At 46.4% G+C, this 17,145-nt stretch overlaps 1 protein-coding gene across 1 annotated transcript in view; it reads left to right on the forward strand.

Annotated features, from left to right (window-relative positions):
- The window catches only part of pigg (phosphatidylinositol glycan anchor biosynthesis class G (EMM blood group)), a 54,418-nt gene that overhangs the window by 11,569 nt on the left and 25,704 nt on the right, over window positions 1–17,145 (forward strand). Inside the window, exons 6-9 of the mRNA XM_079745433.1 lie at window positions 2,036–2,248; window positions 6,098–6,315; window positions 8,229–8,510; window positions 16,691–17,145. Of these exons, the coding sequence (XP_079601559.1) occupies window positions 2,036–2,248; window positions 6,098–6,315; window positions 8,229–8,510; window positions 16,691–17,145 (1,168 nt within the window). The remainder of the gene's footprint in view (window positions 1–2,035; window positions 2,249–6,097; window positions 6,316–8,228; window positions 8,511–16,690) is intronic.

Consider the following 17,145-nt stretch of genomic DNA (forward strand, 5'->3'; position numbering starts at 1 on the left):
TTTTATTTCATGTTCTAGATTGTTTTACCAGTAGTGAAGTTGTGCGTTTTTAGAAGTGCACACACGTTGCTTTTAGTGGCAGAAGGTCACGTTCACAAAGGCAACATGCACAGGACCTGCATACATTTTTATTCCTCAGTCTAGAGAAACGCTGGTGCATTGCCTGGGCCCTGTTCTCCACAGAGGAACTCCTTATCTCGCCACTACAATACGACCTTGGCGGCAGTTGAATGAACGAGCAACAACCTTGCCTTTTTGCCAGGAAAAAAATAGCGAAACAATCAAAGCCCTCGTCTCCCGAGTGATGTTTGTATTTCTTAAATTGGGTGGAATATTATGATGGAAATAGATAGCGACGTGTGCAAGCAGGTCACCGCTTGAATGGGTTCCCTCGTAAACCTGAGCAAACATTGTAAGGTTAATGCAAAATGTTGCCTTACACAAGTGGGGTCGGGAGAAGGGACCAGGAACAGAAATACACCCAGAACCACTTTGGGGAACAGCGTTTATCGACCCCCCCACCCCCACCCCCCCCCCCCCCACCCCCCCACCCCCCACCCCCCCCACCCCCCCCACCCCCCCACCCCATAGTTCACCGTATAGTTCACCGTTACAGCAGAAGGCAGACCTCGGACTGTTTTAAATTCCTATGATCAGATGTTAAGAGCCCAGCCTGTGACGTCCTTCCTGCTGTTGGAGTAATGAGCTGAGCTGGTCATGGACCACAGATAACAGGCGTCACAAGTAGTATACTTTCTTTATCCGAGTCCGGGAAGGGGAGAGGTTCGTCAGGTTTTCCTAAAGGGATACTTCCATCGATTCTCAGACCTATTTCCATGCCTTAGATGTGACATTTTATTGCTGTGGCCAGCAGAGCGCAATGGATTAAATTCTGGACTTCGATTGAGTCTTTGTCAGGAAACTACAGCAAGAGGAGCTTGTTTTGCAGCCTGGCGTGCTGCCAGTTATGAGAGCCCGGGCCCATAGGCCTCTTGCTTTAGCTATGTCTGAGCACAGCAGGCGTCCCTGCAGCCAAACGAGCTACTTCTATGGGAAATACGAACGGGAATCCATGAAACCATCCTGTTAACTCCCTCCAACAAACTTTAAACATAGTTCTGTTATGGTTCTGGTGCTATCCGCTGGAATGGTTCTGGAGGCTTTAAGCAGGGCGTTAAGTGCATTCATTTCCTCTTTTTAAAAGCTTGATCCAGTAGTTTAGCCTTAAAGGGACCACAATCGTAGGATTTATTAGCTTTAATGCAACAGATACTGGGGTGGTGTGGCAGAGGGGCCTCAGGCTTGTTCTGATGCAATTGCACTTTATTTGAAACTTTTGGCCTTCACTTAAATTTCTTTCAATCAATCTAACTCTGAAACCATGAACGTACGGCCAATGCAATTTCTATTGAAAATTGACGCAACCCAAATGTGCAAATCGATACAATTATTTTGATTGAGTCAAAAGTGTAAGGCCTGTAATTCATATCATGGATGTAGAAAAGAAAACTAAACTCAACCAGAACTTTTCCTGTACCAAAAACTGCAATGAAGTAATGCCTTGTCTTAAAAAACAAAACAACCATCGCATTTGTTTTTGTGTGTTTGCAGTGGGCTAGTTCTTTATCGTTGTGTTTCTGTTTTAGTTTTTGTTGCAGTGGGCTAGTTCTTTATCGTTGTGTTTCTGTTTTAGTTTTTGTTGCAGTGGGCTAGTTCTTTATCGTTGTGTTTCTGTTTTAGTTTTTGTTGCAGTGGGCTAGTTCTTTATCGTTGTGTTTCTGTTTTAGTTTTTGTTGCAGTGGGCTAGTTCTTTATCGTTGTGTTTCTGTTTTAGTTTTTGTTGCAGTGGGCTAGATTTTTATCGTTGTGTTTCTGTATTTGTTCATTAGCAGTGGGCTAGTTCTTTATTGTTGTTTCTGTATTTTTTTATTAGCAGTGGGCTAGTTCTATATCATTGTCTTGCTGTGCATTTTTAAGCGGGTCTGATCTTTAATTGTGTGTGTGTGTGTGTGTGTGTGTGTGTGTGTGTGTCCAGTGGGGATGGAGACGCCCGGCGTGGTGGAGCAGGTGGACCTGCCCCCCACCCTGGCGCTGGCCCTGGGCCTGCCCATCTCCCTGAACAGCGTGGGCCGCCTGATCCCGGCCGTGGTGGAGGAGGCGCCGCTCAGGGACCGCCTGCGCTTCCTGCATCTCAACGGCCACCAGCTCAGCTGCCTGCTGCGGGCCAGCGTGGCGGAGCCCCACCGAGGTAATTACAGATCAGTACAGATCAATACAGATCAATACAGATCAATACAGGTCAAACATTCAATACAGATCACAGGTTTCCATCCACTCAGTTCAGGTAGAGTTCAAGCAAAGCGATGACAATACAGTAAATAATTGTTGTTTGTGAGGACTAAGGAAATGACCCGGTCAGTAAACGATGCGTGCTAGTGGTCAGCTTCCTAATGGAGATGTCAAACCAAAAGGTGCTTGCTACTGGTTAGCCTCCTAATGGAGACATCCTACCAGAGTTGTTTGTCTGCGTCATGCTGTCGCAGCAAGGGTGTCATCATTGTTTTCCCCACAGTCTCTGTTTCTTCTATTGAATCATCCAGAGCAGTACCGTGGTAGAAGGACTACTTTCTCTTGTTAAAAGCTTTACTTCTACCGCTGCTTATCAAACCAACCCCGATATGAGACACCCCTCTGCTTATAAAACCAACCCCCATATGAGACACCCCTCTGGTGGCGTGGGACCACCACAAATCCCCTTCCTGTTTGAAAAACCTTTTGGAGGTTCTCAACTCGGTAAAAGAGGCAAAGTCCCAGCCAGGGATTTGCTTCCTGTTCATAACCTTTGTCTCTTTTGGTAACATCATACTTTCTGTGATAATAGCTGATACTGTAACCTTAGATCATTCTTGGTTTTCCATGGAGTTTTTTGGGCTGTTTATTTAATCCAATGCAATAATTTTGCATAAATGGCAAGAACAAATGAACACAGACACACACACACACACACACACACACACACACACACACACACACACACACACACACACACACACACACACACACACAGCTGAATCTTGTTTTTCTCAGTAATCTGCCTAATAAATCGATAAATGTTATTGTGTTCCTTATTGAGGAATATAACAATGCAAATTACAAAATATTTTGTGTAACCATTATTTAATAGCGCTACGAAAAAAAAAATAAGAAGAAAAACACTTTCTTTTAAAGTGCATTCTCTGTGCTCTTACCCTATTTTGGTCTGTAGTTTCCATAGCGATGGGCGTAATTCATTTTCTTTTCTTGTCTTTCTCCGGCAGACCTACATTAGCTTTGTTGATTATCTGTCCACTGGGGTAATGACGGTGTGGTGATTAGGGGGGGTGGGGGGGGTTGGTGTTATCATGGAGCTGTGTTCAGAATATGGAGCACACTCCCAGGACACCTGTGGTTCTCTGTCAGGTACCATGTGGAGGCTATGTACATGCAAGGTTTGACCCAACATCGATGGGGGTCACTGCGATTCACCTCAGCTGAAGAGGAGCCTAGTTCAAGCTCTCGCTCCACAAACCTGCTGCAATGTTTTTCCTATGTGGAAAAAAACCTAGACTTGAAGCCAAGGATGAGTGACAAGTTATCTTTCCCCTCTCTGGCTCACTGCCTAGCTCTCTCCCCAGCTCTCTGTCACTCTCTTTCTCACTCCCCAGATAGTTCGCTGATATATGAAAGACCTGTTTATTTTCTTCCATCCTGAGCTGCTACTCTAAGCTAAGGTTTATGCAACAGCTATTAGTCTGTGCCTTCCCACAGTCGCACCGTGCTCAGAGATCAGTCTGTCTCCTTCCTACAGACAACTGACACAGAGATCAGTCTCTGCCTTCCTATAGACAACAGACTCAGAACAGTCTGTCTCATTCCTACAGAGAACAGACTCAGATTAGTCTGTATCTTCGTAAAGACAAGACTCAGACCCAGATCAGTCTGTGCTTTCATACAGAAAACAGACTCAGATCAGTCTGCTTTCATACAGACAACCGACTCAGTGATCGGTCCGTGCCTTCATAAATAGAACAGACTCAGATTAGTCTGCATCTTCATTTAGACAACAGACTCAGATCAGGTTGTGCCTTCATACGGAGAAACTGACTTAGATCAGTCTGTGCCTTCGTACAGAGAACAGAAACAGAGAGAACCGACTCAGATTTGTCTGTGCCTTCGTACAGTGGCAACAGGCTCTGAGCAAATGTTACGGCATGATTCATGCCTCCTGCTTCAGGGTGCTCATATCTCTACTTCCTCCCCCCTCTAATAAACTCCCAGTCACTATTTGTCACCGAGCGTGGAGGGGTAGGTGGCAAGGTGACAGGGAGGTGTTTCTGCATGTGATGTGGGTTTAAGGAGCAGGAGGTGTGTGTGTGTGTGTGTGTGTGTGTGTGTGTGTGTGTGTGTGTGTGTGTGTGTGTGTGTGTGTGTGTGTGTGTGTGTGTGTGTGTGTGTGTGTGTGTGTGTGTGTGTGTGTGTGTGTGCGTGCGTGCGTGCGTGCGTGCGTGCGTGTGTATATGCACAAATCAAAGCTATAGCACGGGTTCTACTCCACTGTTGGGAAAGCAGCTCAGGACTGTAGTAGAGCTTGCGGGTGTTTCAGTTATTAATAGCTATTGTACGTGAGCGATTTTGAGTGTGTGTTCCTGAGATTTTGGGTGAATATACGCACGATCTTACATTCTGATTATGCGTTCATTCCTGTCTTAATAATAAATGATTCACTGTCAACCATACTCCACTTCCAAAGATAAACAGTAGACTTTCCCCTTGACTGACTTCCTTCACAAAATGTCGTATTTTGATATCTTGATTTATTTAAAAATAACAAGGTCAGGCCTTGGGTTTATTTTGAATTTGTATCGACTTCACCCGCTTTTATTTTCACTAGCTGTGTTCAGCCACGATACTCGAGTGTGTGAGTCCAGCCTGCTGAAAGAAAAATTTGATTCTTATATGGATGTGTGAATATGTTTCTTAAGTTTATTCAATCAATTTTATTGCGTTCATTACCCTACCCCACCCCAAGGCCAGGACCCCTCCACTGAAAACCCCTTTCCTCTCAGCGCTCAGCGGAGCTCAGAGGAGAGGGTGGGGGCCAGGGGGGGAGAGGGAGGGAGCGGGTGGGGGCCAGGGGGGGAGAGGGAGGGAGCGGGTGGGGGCCAGGGGGGGGGAGAGGGAGGGAGCGGGTGGGGGCCAGGGGGGGAGAGGAGGGAGCGGGTGGGGGCCAGGGGGGGAGAGGGTGGGGGCCAGGGGGGGAGAGGGAGGGAGCGGGTGGGGGCCAGGGGGGGAGAGGGTGGGGGCCAGGGGGGGAGAGGGAGGGAGCGGGTGGGGGCCAGGGGGGGAGAGGGAGGGAGCGGGTGGGGGCCAGGGGGGGAGAGGAGGGTGAAGGACAGGGTGGGGGTAGACAGATGGGGGTGGAGGGGGGGGACAGGGTGAGGGTGGGGAAGGACAGGAGGTGCATGATGATGATGATGATGATGATGACCATGATGGCAGCCTGATGATGGACTGCCGTTGTGTGTTCGGTTTTGAACCCGGTCCCTTACGCCTTACCCTGTCCCTGCCAAGTTCCCCTTCTTAAAAGACGTTCCCTGAACCCCACTGACCCGATGCGTTGGATTGCTCCACACAGGGCAGATCGGTGGACCAAACGGTCTTGCTTCCAGGGTGTTCTCCAGCATCGTTCTTGAGACTCTGCATCCCCTCCTTCCCTTCCTACTCTCTGTATGTTGTACGTCCTGGCACCTAATGTGCGCCCTTATTGTATGTCGTGCTTAGTTAAAGTACTCAGTTGTGTAGCATCTTACCCTGGCTTTCTTTGTTGTATACAGGGAATGGGTTAACCTAGCAATTGTTCGTTCTTTACACTTGGTTCTATGAATATCCTTAAAAAGGCGTCTGCTAAATGCCCTAAGCGACTTTGCGTCCTAGAAAAGCGCTATATAAATCCCATTTATCATTTCTTATTATATGTAAATGTGAATGTAAATGACCAAAATCCCTTCCTCCCCCCGGCCTCCTTTCTCACGCGGGGTTTGTTGTGGTTGTCTTTCAGAGGTGGGCGTGGAGCAGTTCCGCGTGGCGGAGAAGGCCCACGGCGGCTGGATGAAGCTGTACCTGGAGGGAAACACCTCGGAGGTGCTGGGCAACATGGGGAAGAAGGTGCTCCGGCAGTACCTAGAGGCCCTGGCCTCCATGAGCTCGGCCCTCAGCAGGCAACTGGGCAAGTACGACATGTACTCCATGGTGGCGGGCATGGTCATCGTCTTCCAGGTGAGAGGCAGTGGAGATTCACTCATTACACTCACTCAATGGTGCCTTTTTCACCGGGCGGCCATCTTGGTTGTGAATGCTGGCTAGCTTTAGTTCCCCTACCCAGGTGGTGTTTTACAGGCTGTTCAGGCCATTTCGGAGTAACCCTAGATACCACCCTCTGAGTGGGAGAAGGCGTTCACAGGACACTGCAAGCTTTGTTTCCCGGTCTGAGCTTTGAGACGGATCCAATATCTTGGGTTTAAATTATTGTTTAATGATGGTGTTCTCAGAGGTTTTGAGAGATCTTGTTTTCTATGTCGTTAATTTGATAATCCTAACGTGTCCGTATCCCCATATGCATAAGTGAATACCATCGGTGTCACTATCAGAGCAATGGGATTTATTCCCACTTACCCATCTTGATATCCGCCATATTGGTTGAATGCAGCATAAGAACCAAGAAGGAACCAAGATGGCCTCGAGGAGATGAAGGCCGGTGGGGTACTGGGTTAGTCATCGGTTCACTGAGAGCTGCATCCTGTACTCGTGGGATGGTGTGTGTTTGAAATGAAGGCGGGGGGGAGGGGGGGGGATGTGCTTTCTATCAAGAGATTTGCTGTCATGTTCTCAAGGCACTTTGGCCTCTTTTGTTTTTTAAGAAGTATTCATCCCAATTACTGGGCTGTATGCTCTAGCCAATTCTGACGAGATCCAATTGTAAAATCTGCAGCGTGCCGTCACAATGCTGAGCGTCTCATATCCATCATCCTCCCCTCACAGACGCCTTTTAGTTAATTTTGGAATATGAATGGTCTTCAAAAGTATGAATGGAGGAGAATAGAGGCATCATGCGATGGAGCCATGGGCTGTGGGGCATTTACGGTGATAACAGGGACTTAGTGCTAACGGTGCTGTAAAGTACAGTTACAGTTAAGGGTGTTTTAAGGGCTTCCCTTATCTTCAGGGTTTACCAATTTCTGTCTGATTTGGCGGCATGATGAGAAAAAGTTTTACCACCGTAACAGCTCATTAAAACCGAACTTCCCTTGCAGTTCAAACATTCATTGTATTTCAACATTGCCTTTTTATACTACTGAAACTATACACTGTAGGAGGCTGCGGCAAAAAGTGAATGAATCACACAATAATTTGAAATCATTCTGAGCTAATTGCACTTCACACTCGAGAGAACAAATCTGATTTAATAGACTCCCAACAGCTCAGACCTATGCTTTAGAAAGACTGCAGAGATCCATGTGCACACTGTCTCTCAGCTCTGCGGCGGGAACACAATTATTTCAGTTAAATAGCCGGAACAGCCCCCCCCACCCCCTAGCCTACGTCCCAGCCCCCACCCGTCTTCCCCTCGCTCATTGAGTTACGGAGGATAACGAGAGCAAATTAAATAAGGAACACAATGCATGAATTATACGCAGGGGGAAACTCCCGTACTGTCCTGATACAGTATACTCCACCATTCAAAAGTTCACCCAGACAATTTCATGTTTTCCATGAAAACGCACCCTTTTATTCCACAGTTTTCAGCTGCGCTAACATGAAAAAGGTTTTCTACTCATCCGTTTGCCTTTTTATGATGATTAGCTAAACAATGTACCATTAGAACACCGGAGTGATGGTGGCTAGAAATGGGACTCTGTACACCTGTAGATATTCCATTAAGATTCAGCCGTTTCCAAATGGAATAGTCATTTACCATGTTACCAATGTCCAGACGGTGTTTCTGATTCATTTAATGTTATCGTCATGGAAAAAAGCTTTTCTTTCAAAAAATAAGGACATTTCTAAGTGACCCCAAACTTTGGTGATGTACATTAACGACAAGGCCACTCCAGAGTCGGTACGGCTACAGACGGCGTTCGTGTGGTCGTCCTCCTCCTGACCATAGCTCCCCCCCCCCCCCCGCCCCCCAGCTGCTGCTGGTGCTGCTGCTCGCCATGCCCGAGGCGCTCAGCGGCGCCGCCCTGGTGGACGTGCCTGTGCTGCAGGCGCTGCTCTCGCTGCCCTTCTACCTGCTGTGTCTGCTGCTGGCCTCCGTGCACGTGCTGGTGTGCACGTCGGCCAGCAGCGCCTGCTACCTGTGCAGCCTCTCCTGGGGCCTGGTGTTTACCGCCGTCGCCTTTGCCTCCGCCACCTTCTGTGTCCTGGTCTCCATGGCGACGCGGCGCATCCCGACGTGGCGGAAGACTTCCAAGGTGAGTTTGACGCGCGCTAAGTGACCGTGTGAGGCAGCGATGTGCGTGATGGAGGGGGGGAGGTGAGGTGGGGTGGGGAGAGGATAGTGTGCCTCACAGATCCACTTGTATCTGGGCACTGGTCCGACAAATCGACGCTTAGGAGACCGAGGAGGATTTATACACCTCGCTTTACATGAAGACATGACGGCGCAAAGGAAGATTTATCTGGCCCTTCAATCAGACCTGCTTCTGATACCAATCTGAGGAGAAAAATGTTTTTTCTTTGGGGGGGCAATTTATAAACGACAGAAGGAACGACTCAAAGGAGGAGGGTGTGAGTGGTTGCTTGGTCAATATGGAATGTAGGCGCTATCTGTCCTCGTCAAACCCCCATACGGGCCCACACGCTGTCGGGGGGGTTCACTGCACACTGTGATAGGCCTGTCCCTCGCATAGGATTCTGTTACTTCTCAGGCTTCGCTGGCAAGAGCATGGTTTGAGTTTGTATAGCTAATCCACTCATACAAGTGGCCACTGTTTATGAAACTGCCATCCGTTGATGGCTGATACATTTTTAGTAAATGCGTCATATTGACAAATGTGTAAATGTACCTTAGGCATGTTGTAGGACAGGGGGGAACCTATAGGAACCTGTTCTTATAATATATATGTATATATGTATGTATATATATATATATATATACATATATATATATAAATAAATAAAGCATTTTCCCAAAATGGCTCAATATTGTGGTGATTTATACCGCCTACGGTATGGCCCTCCTCCTACTGTACACAGTGTTTGGATCCACACTGTGTCTGCTCCATGAAACCTGGAGAAAACACTCTCAAACGGGCAGGGAAACATCCCATCTGCTCATTTCATGGATCATGAAATTAGAAGGTTGTATCAACTCCAATCCCAGAACACCTAGTGTTTGGGGAAATCAGATTTCACACAGCCCATGTATAGTTTTTAAAACATGTTTATTTTGTTTCGGTGTAGCTGCCATATGTCCAATTTCTTCAGAACATGATCTTGAGGATTAGGTGGCAGATGTGTCTGCTGTCTTTGCTTTTTCACACTTGGCACGCTTCATGATGGAGGTCTGCTTGTGGAAATGATTTTAGAGAAACAGTAGCAGTAAATAAGAGGAAGATACCGAAACAGACCACCAGCGGTTGGGAGGAAGTCCCTCATTTTTTGGGAGGCGATCCGATGGATAAATGATGTTCAAAGCCAACTGCATTGATTCAGGGCTCATGAATTATTGGATGTCAGGCACAAGGAAAACACTAGTCTCACTGATTCTGGATTCTTCAAATAAATGCTCATCTACTACTGCTACTGCATTGGTAGGGGAAGGTTAATGGCCTCATCAAAAACCCTTTAATTAAAGCCAATCGATATTGTTAACGTCCATTAATTAATGGCAGCCCTAATGGGCACGAGAATGTAAAAGTCCACTGAGAGAGAACCTCCCCGGGTTGGAGTGTACGTCTTCAGAGGAGGACAGCCAGCCTGCCGGTGTTTCTATTCTGTTGTTTGGTTTAGTCCGACTGTTAAACAAGGCTGTTGTTGCTCCGCTCAGCGTGGACAGATGTGAATACGGCCAGCCCTCTGAAAAGCAGGCTCTATCCATCGCCGCACATGGGACGTTAATGTCCCCTAACGGTATGGATCGATCGACCCGTTAACTCTCGTATTCCTGCCTCAAACTGTACGGCCGTTTGGTATGCAGCTGGCACGGCTGGCTGAGTGCACACGGCTCTGGAGTACAGCCACAGAGAGCGCTCGACGCACGCCTCAGAGATGCTTGCGTCACTCTCTTTCCAGCGTGGGGAGATGCGGTGGTGATGATATTTAAACTGCGCTTATCCTCCTGTTGGGTTAAATATGATGGAAAGCGGTTGGGCGCACCGACGTCAACACCAGCTTGAGGCCACTTGACATTTTACAGAGAAAGCTCCCTAAGAGAAAAGGAGTGACACCGGTTCAATATCATCCTCGCTCAGAGGATTGCTGTCTATGCATAACATCCCCAAGCCCAGATGCCTGTGTGATATTGGTTATTCTGGTTACGCATTCTTTTCACATCCAACCGTAGCACTCTGCTGAGGGAAAAAAGCAACTCCACTTGTTGCACTATTGACGATGTGTTTAAAATGATGATGCAGTATCTGTTGATCAATGTTCATAGCTTCAGCTGGGCCTCAGCGTCCTCCCCCTCATAATGGACCTGTGGTAATGATGTTGCTCTACTACTGTATTTGGGGGTGTTCTCCCATTCATTACGTTGTTGTGTTGCTAGATCCCCTAGTGTTTTAAATTGATTAGGTGAATCACTTTTCACATTTTAATCCATAGTTGTATTGGCAACGCTGGAATGAAATGAGAGGTTGTTCGATCAGTCTCTGTGTTTTAAGATGAGGACGATCTGCGTCTTGCATGTTACTTTATTTGTTCAAACATTCCATATTGAGGCAATTGTAATTTGAGAAAGCAGTTCACTTATTTTAAATCATATGTTGACATGAGCAAAACCAAAATAAAAATGAAAGGTCTCTCTGTCTGTCTCGATCTCTCTCTCTCTCTCTCCATCTCTGTCTGTCTCCATCTCTCTGTCTCTGTCTCCATCTCTCTGTTTGTCTCCATCTCTCTCTCTCTCTCTCTCTCTCTCTCTCTCTCTCTCTCCATCTCTGTCTGTCTCCATCTCTCTGTTTGTCCCCATCTCTCTCTCTCTTTCTGTCTCCATCTCTCTCTCTATCTGTCTCCATCTCTCTCTATCTGTCTCCCTCTCTCTGTCTCTAGCTCTCTGTTTGTCTCTCTCTCTCTCTTTCTGTCTCCATCTCTCTCTCTATCTGTCTCCATCTCTCTCTCTATCTGTCTCCATCTCTCTCTCTCTCTCTGTCTCTCTACCTGTCTCCATGTCTCTCTATTTCGTGGAGTGTTGGTTCTGCTGAGTAAGCAGGATCGCAGCCATCTGTCCTTTCTGTACACTTTGCCAGAATTCATTACTTATATATTTGTTTTATGTTGTGTTTTCTTGCATTTGTTTTACAGCTCTGTGTGATTACATTGAGGAATGTGGCATATACTGTACGCATCTGGTTATTGCTACCGCTGTAAAAGGCACCAAATAGTCTGGAATTGTTATGACTCACCGGACCATGTAGTTGAGTGACGGGGGATATTTCATGTGCAGTTGTTCTCCCTCAAGACTACAGAAACATGTCAAGTGTATCTCATTTTTCATGACGTGAGGATAAAACGTGAACATTGTAGTAGATTTATCACTTAACCTTCCCTGTGAGTGTTTGATATATCAAAGCCCTTTTGGCAGGAATATCTGGGCCATCCACCTGTGAATATCTACCAAAACATGTTTTGGTCAATAAAACAGTTTTCACTGGTTTTCAAATTTAACAAATTCTCAGGGATGATCCTGGGTTATGCCTTTGTGGAAACTGGAATAAGAAATTGAATAATCATTTTAAGTTCTTTCTCTTGTTTTAACTATCCAAATTTCCACCATTTTTGGGGTGAAAACTGAACTCGGCAATACCTTTCCAGAACAATGGAAGCTTCCCACGAAGGAGGATGCACTGCAGATGTGAGGCGCGGGCTGGCCCTGGGGACCTGCTTGTTTGTGTATATGTGCGTGGGTGCGTGAACATATTCATGTTTTTGAAAGTTTGCAACGCCCCCAAAAACACAACAAGATTAAAGAGTCGTGAATGGGGCTTTCCAAAGTTCACTCCAGTCACAAGACAGAGCGGATGAGAAATATGGTTTGTATTTCATTGTTTCTTTGCTCCTTGTTCCAGGGGGAACATGATAATATTGCAAAAAAGTTACATTGCATTACATGAGTTGCATTAAGCCTGGATGGCTCATATTGCAAGGATTTTTTTTTTGCAAGTTGGGCATCTAGGGTTTTTTCTATAAGTCACATTTTTACATAATTGGCCCTATTTCACAGCATTGTTTTTAGAGGCAATGCATTCAGTTATTTAAAAAAAAATCAGTTTGAGCATTACAAATGAGAAGATGGTATCAAGGATCTGCACCACAAAGTGTGTGTGTGTGTGTGTGTGTGTGTGTGTGGCTTTGTGTCAGTATGTTTCAGTTCGATGTGTGTGTGTCGGTGCAAGTGTGTTTCAGTGTGTGTGTTTCAGTGTGTGCATGTGTGGCGTGTCGGTGTGTTAAAGGGTGTGTGTGTGTCTGTGTTTCAGTTTGTGTGTATGTGTGTGTCGTGTCAGTCTGTCTCATTGTGGGTGAGTCGTGTCGGTGTGTTTCAGTGTGTATGTTTGTTTGTAAGTGTGTTTCATTGCGTGTGTCAGTGTGTTTCAGAGTGTGTGGTTGTGTGTGTGTGTGTGGGTCGTTGTCGGTCTGTTTCAGTTTGTGTCAGTGTCTGTGTGTTTCAATGTGTTTGTCTGTGTCAGTATGTACGCGTGTGTCTCAGAGTGTGTGCGCGTCAGAGTAGGTGTGTTTCAGTGTGTATGTGGCGGCGTCTGTCATTGTGTGTATGTGTGTGTGTACATGCGTCTGTGTCAGTGTGTGTGTGTGTGTGTGTGTGTGTGTTTAGAGAGCCAGTGATTTCCGGGGCCTTTGGGGGTGTGTCGGGGCATGCTGTCTTGAGGCCGGCTCTCAGTTGAAGCGAGTAACGAGGAGATGGCCTCCAGCAGGGCCTTAAGGCAGCAGATCTGTCATCCGTCCTCAGCACTCTTGGTTTGAGTCCAGCCCTAGTGAGATGCTCAATAATATACCGCAGTTATTATAATGCCTCTCTGAACCGGTCTCCCTGTGGAGACTGAGAGCTCTGTTCTATCTGATTACGCACGGTGTCCCATCATGACCAGAACCTCAACTATGGAGTGTGGTAGCAGCTCAGACTGATTAACAATAGCTGCAATAAATACATGTGAATGATGAGTTTCAGCGTATAGAATGAATGCGGCAATGTTCAGCTTTGCAGTACAGCGAAGATGCACTACCGGGTACCAGCACAGGAATCGTTTCACCAGCGCCGTTGTTACGATGACAGCTGTTGTAGAAATAGTTTGCTTTAATGGCTTCAAAATGCTTTTTCCTGACATTGTGTCTCCTTCTAGACTACATGTCTACAATGTGCTCTGTATCGGAAGGAAATGATTGGATAGTGCCGCTGACATTGCTCAAAGGGCTTATCAAACAAACAAACAATAAGGATATTTATTCAAAACACAACATAGAAAATCGCACACACACACAAGACAAAATAAAATCGAGTGAAACTTGTAGACTTCTCCTTCTGGAAGCTAGCCAAGGCTGTGGCATCGCTGGTTTGGCACCCTGTCCTCCCAGCGAAGTATCCTGCTGTCACACGCGCAACGTTGGACCACGAGACACAACGTATACTTAAGGTCTTTATATCAGAGACTGTACCGAAGCGGTGCTGGAGAAACGGGCAAATCTACCCACAGTAAAATGAACCACAACACAACAATGAACTTCGTCTTTCAAGAACTTTCTTCGTTCCTCAGTTTAACAACGTTAGAACAATTTGAACGCCTTCGGGGCTCTGGAAGAGGTGGGAATCTCATTGCCGTGCTTTGAGACAACATGAAACACCATTGCGAGTTGTTTGCCGCTTCTTCAATATGGTGTGTTTTAGTAAGTAATGCCGGGTGTTACAATGGGGCCCGATTTGGAGGGGTGTCACGTGGAATGCGAACGTGTGCGTACCTTGTCCCTGTCTGCCCCGGTTCGGTGACGCATCAACAAATGCCGTTGAAGAACAACACATCGTTTTAGAGGAGCGTTTCAGTGCCAAGGTCTCCATGTGAATAAGTGGAACCCCTGCATGTTTGTGTCGGGCAATCTGCATGCGCCGCTGGATCGGTGTATAATATGACAGGGAGATGGGCTGACACGCAGGAAGTGCCATTTCGCTTTCAAGGTGTTGTCATTGTGGGAGCCTGGAGCCTTGAGATGTGAAGGCCGCATTGTGGGGAGACGGCATGATGGGCAGGGCCCCTGGTTCAGCCGGGGGGGGGCACGGCAGGCCTCCTATGGGCCATGACATGTTTTAGCTGGAATATGGTTAGAAAATAAAGAAATAAATACTAACAGCTTGCAAGACATCCATTTTTTTGTCAGTAATAGGGTGTGTGGGTGTGTATGTGTGCGCATGCATAAACAGGCCTTGTGTCTCTGCTGTCTGGTTTAGCCCTGAGAACCCCCATTTTTTTAAATGGGCAACAGAGGACGTGCGAGAGTCTTTTAGAGTGACACCGGTATCAAATACTTCCTAGATAATGATAATATATGGTAAATGTATTCAACCTAGAAGCAATGTTTTTTTTTGGAGTTCCCGTTCAATGAACCAAGGAGAATTGGCCACACGAAATCATCAATAAATATAAATATCGGGATATGTGTTGAGGCAAAAGGTGTGGCCGTTTTTCTTCTTACTAGGCATGTTGCAGCTTAGCTTTCTTAACATCTTCGGGACACGCCAAAAAATCTATACATTCTATAAATTATTATTTGTATTATTATTATAGTATACATTTCTTCATACAATTTGCGAAACCATGAAATGAAATTAAAATAGTATATTCTGAAGTATACAACCTTTGAATGACATAAGGTCAATGTTTTGGTTTAATATCTGCAATGTGTCTCTCTCACAAAGCATAACGTTAATGACATAATATAGTTTAGTATATAGTTTAAGATAAAATAGTTTACCATGGGTTGGTTTGACTTCTACAATGTTGCATCGCTAAGGTAAATTAGAAAGCTGATGGGGAATGCCTTTGAACACAGTGTCCAAATGTTTTTTTTTAATTTTGTCCTTCCCTAAAGTGCTTACATTATTACTTACTCTACCTCTGAATTTTATTGAATACTATATGAAATACATTAACTGAACAGAAATGAATCGGTTCTAATGAACAAAATGAGCTGCCGTTATCTGTGTTGGTGTAAGTATGAGTCAACCAAGCAGTTTTAAGTTTAGCTTAATTTTCCGGAGAGCAATTGTAACCCAGAATCCAGCCCACGGCAGTGGCAGGTTTTAAAGGTCAACTCTAATTGAGGTCTAAGTGAAACGCAATGAAGTCTCCTGTTCGCACCGTGTGGAGATGGATTGGAGTTGTGCTAAACTCTGGTTCCAAAATGACACCTTTACTCAGATCTATTTTTTCAAGTAATTACCAGAAGCTGATTTTGCAAGACTCCTTGATTGCAAAATCCCGGTTTGAATTGATTTGTTCCTCGTTAATTAATATAAATTCCTATTTTAATAAATGTAATATTTCGACATGGTGTGAGCAGTTACTACTCTTGTATGTCCCTGATATTCAGAAATTATATCCAATCATCAAGATTATTACAACCCATGACGACAACATCTGAGATGATAAGCTCCTCCCCCTCATGCTCCTCCATGATTGGCCAACCTACACTGTGAAATACATCACGTGTCATGATCTCATCCACTTTGAGTCATAGACTGACCACCATTCTTACTGCTTCCCTCAGAAAAGTCTCATCTGAGGGATTTGATCACTTGTATAGGATTTCATCACCATCAACCATCAAAACCCATGTTATTACATAACCCACCTCTAGATTGTGGAGGAATCAAACCAGGCCCAGTAGCACACTGGTCACGAGGCTGTAGGACCCCACTGGATGGGGCTGAATCCCACGCATGTCTGAAGGCAGTAGGCGCCGTCATATTATGCCACTGCTGGGGCATTAGTTGTCACTACAATAATAAGAACTACTTTAATATTTCATTTGAAGGGACGAGTGCGACAAGTTGAGACATAACTTTTATGGTCTTGCTACTCCACATTCTCTTTCTTCATGCTTATGCCACTGAATATGAAGGTCAGCCTTGTCTTTCTTTTAACATTTAGATGCGCTTTAACCTTTAGATGGCAGCAAACTCACAAATTATATGTCCAGTATAGTTACCCTTTAAAACTACAACAAAGCAGAAAGGGCTTAATTTGGGCCATGTACAAAACACACAAGCAAGGCCTTTTGAAACCTTTGGATGGCAGCAGACTTATAGATGAAGTGCATTGTGTAGTTACCCTTTAAGAAGACAACAACGCAGGCGGTAGCTTAATTTGCTGTGTGTCCAGAGGAGGCTCGGACCCTAATTGAGATGACCCTTGCCTCCCCTCCCTCCCAGAGCGGCGGCGGCGGCGGCGGTAGTGGGTGGTCCCTCTCGGAGCTGGACATCCTGCTGCTGGCGGGCACGGTGGGCCACACCCTGAGCCTGGCGGCCAGCAGCTTCGTGGAGGAGGAGCACCAGACCTGGTACTTCCTGCTCAACACGCTCTGCCTCGCCGTGTTCCAAGATGTCTGCCGCAAATACTTCAGGGAGCAGCGGCGTCCCGGCGCCATCGGGGAGAACCGGGACCACCGGGAGGAGGAGGAGGAGGAGGAGGAGCGCTTCTTTCTGTCGCCGAAGGGCCGGCGCCCGTCAGACCCCACTCAGCCGGGCGGGGACCCCCGGTCCCGGGAGAAGTGGCTGGCCCTGGCCACCCCCCCACTCACCCTGGCCTGCTGCCGGCTGCTGCGCACCCTGAACCAGACGGGGGTGCAGTGGGCCCACCTCCCCGACATGGGCCACTGGCTTAACAG

This window comes from Pollachius pollachius (genome assembly GCF_949987615.1).
Source record: "Pollachius pollachius genome assembly, chromosome: 10".
In the NCBI taxonomy this organism is placed as follows: domain Eukaryota; kingdom Metazoa; phylum Chordata; class Actinopteri; order Gadiformes; family Gadidae; genus Pollachius; species Pollachius pollachius.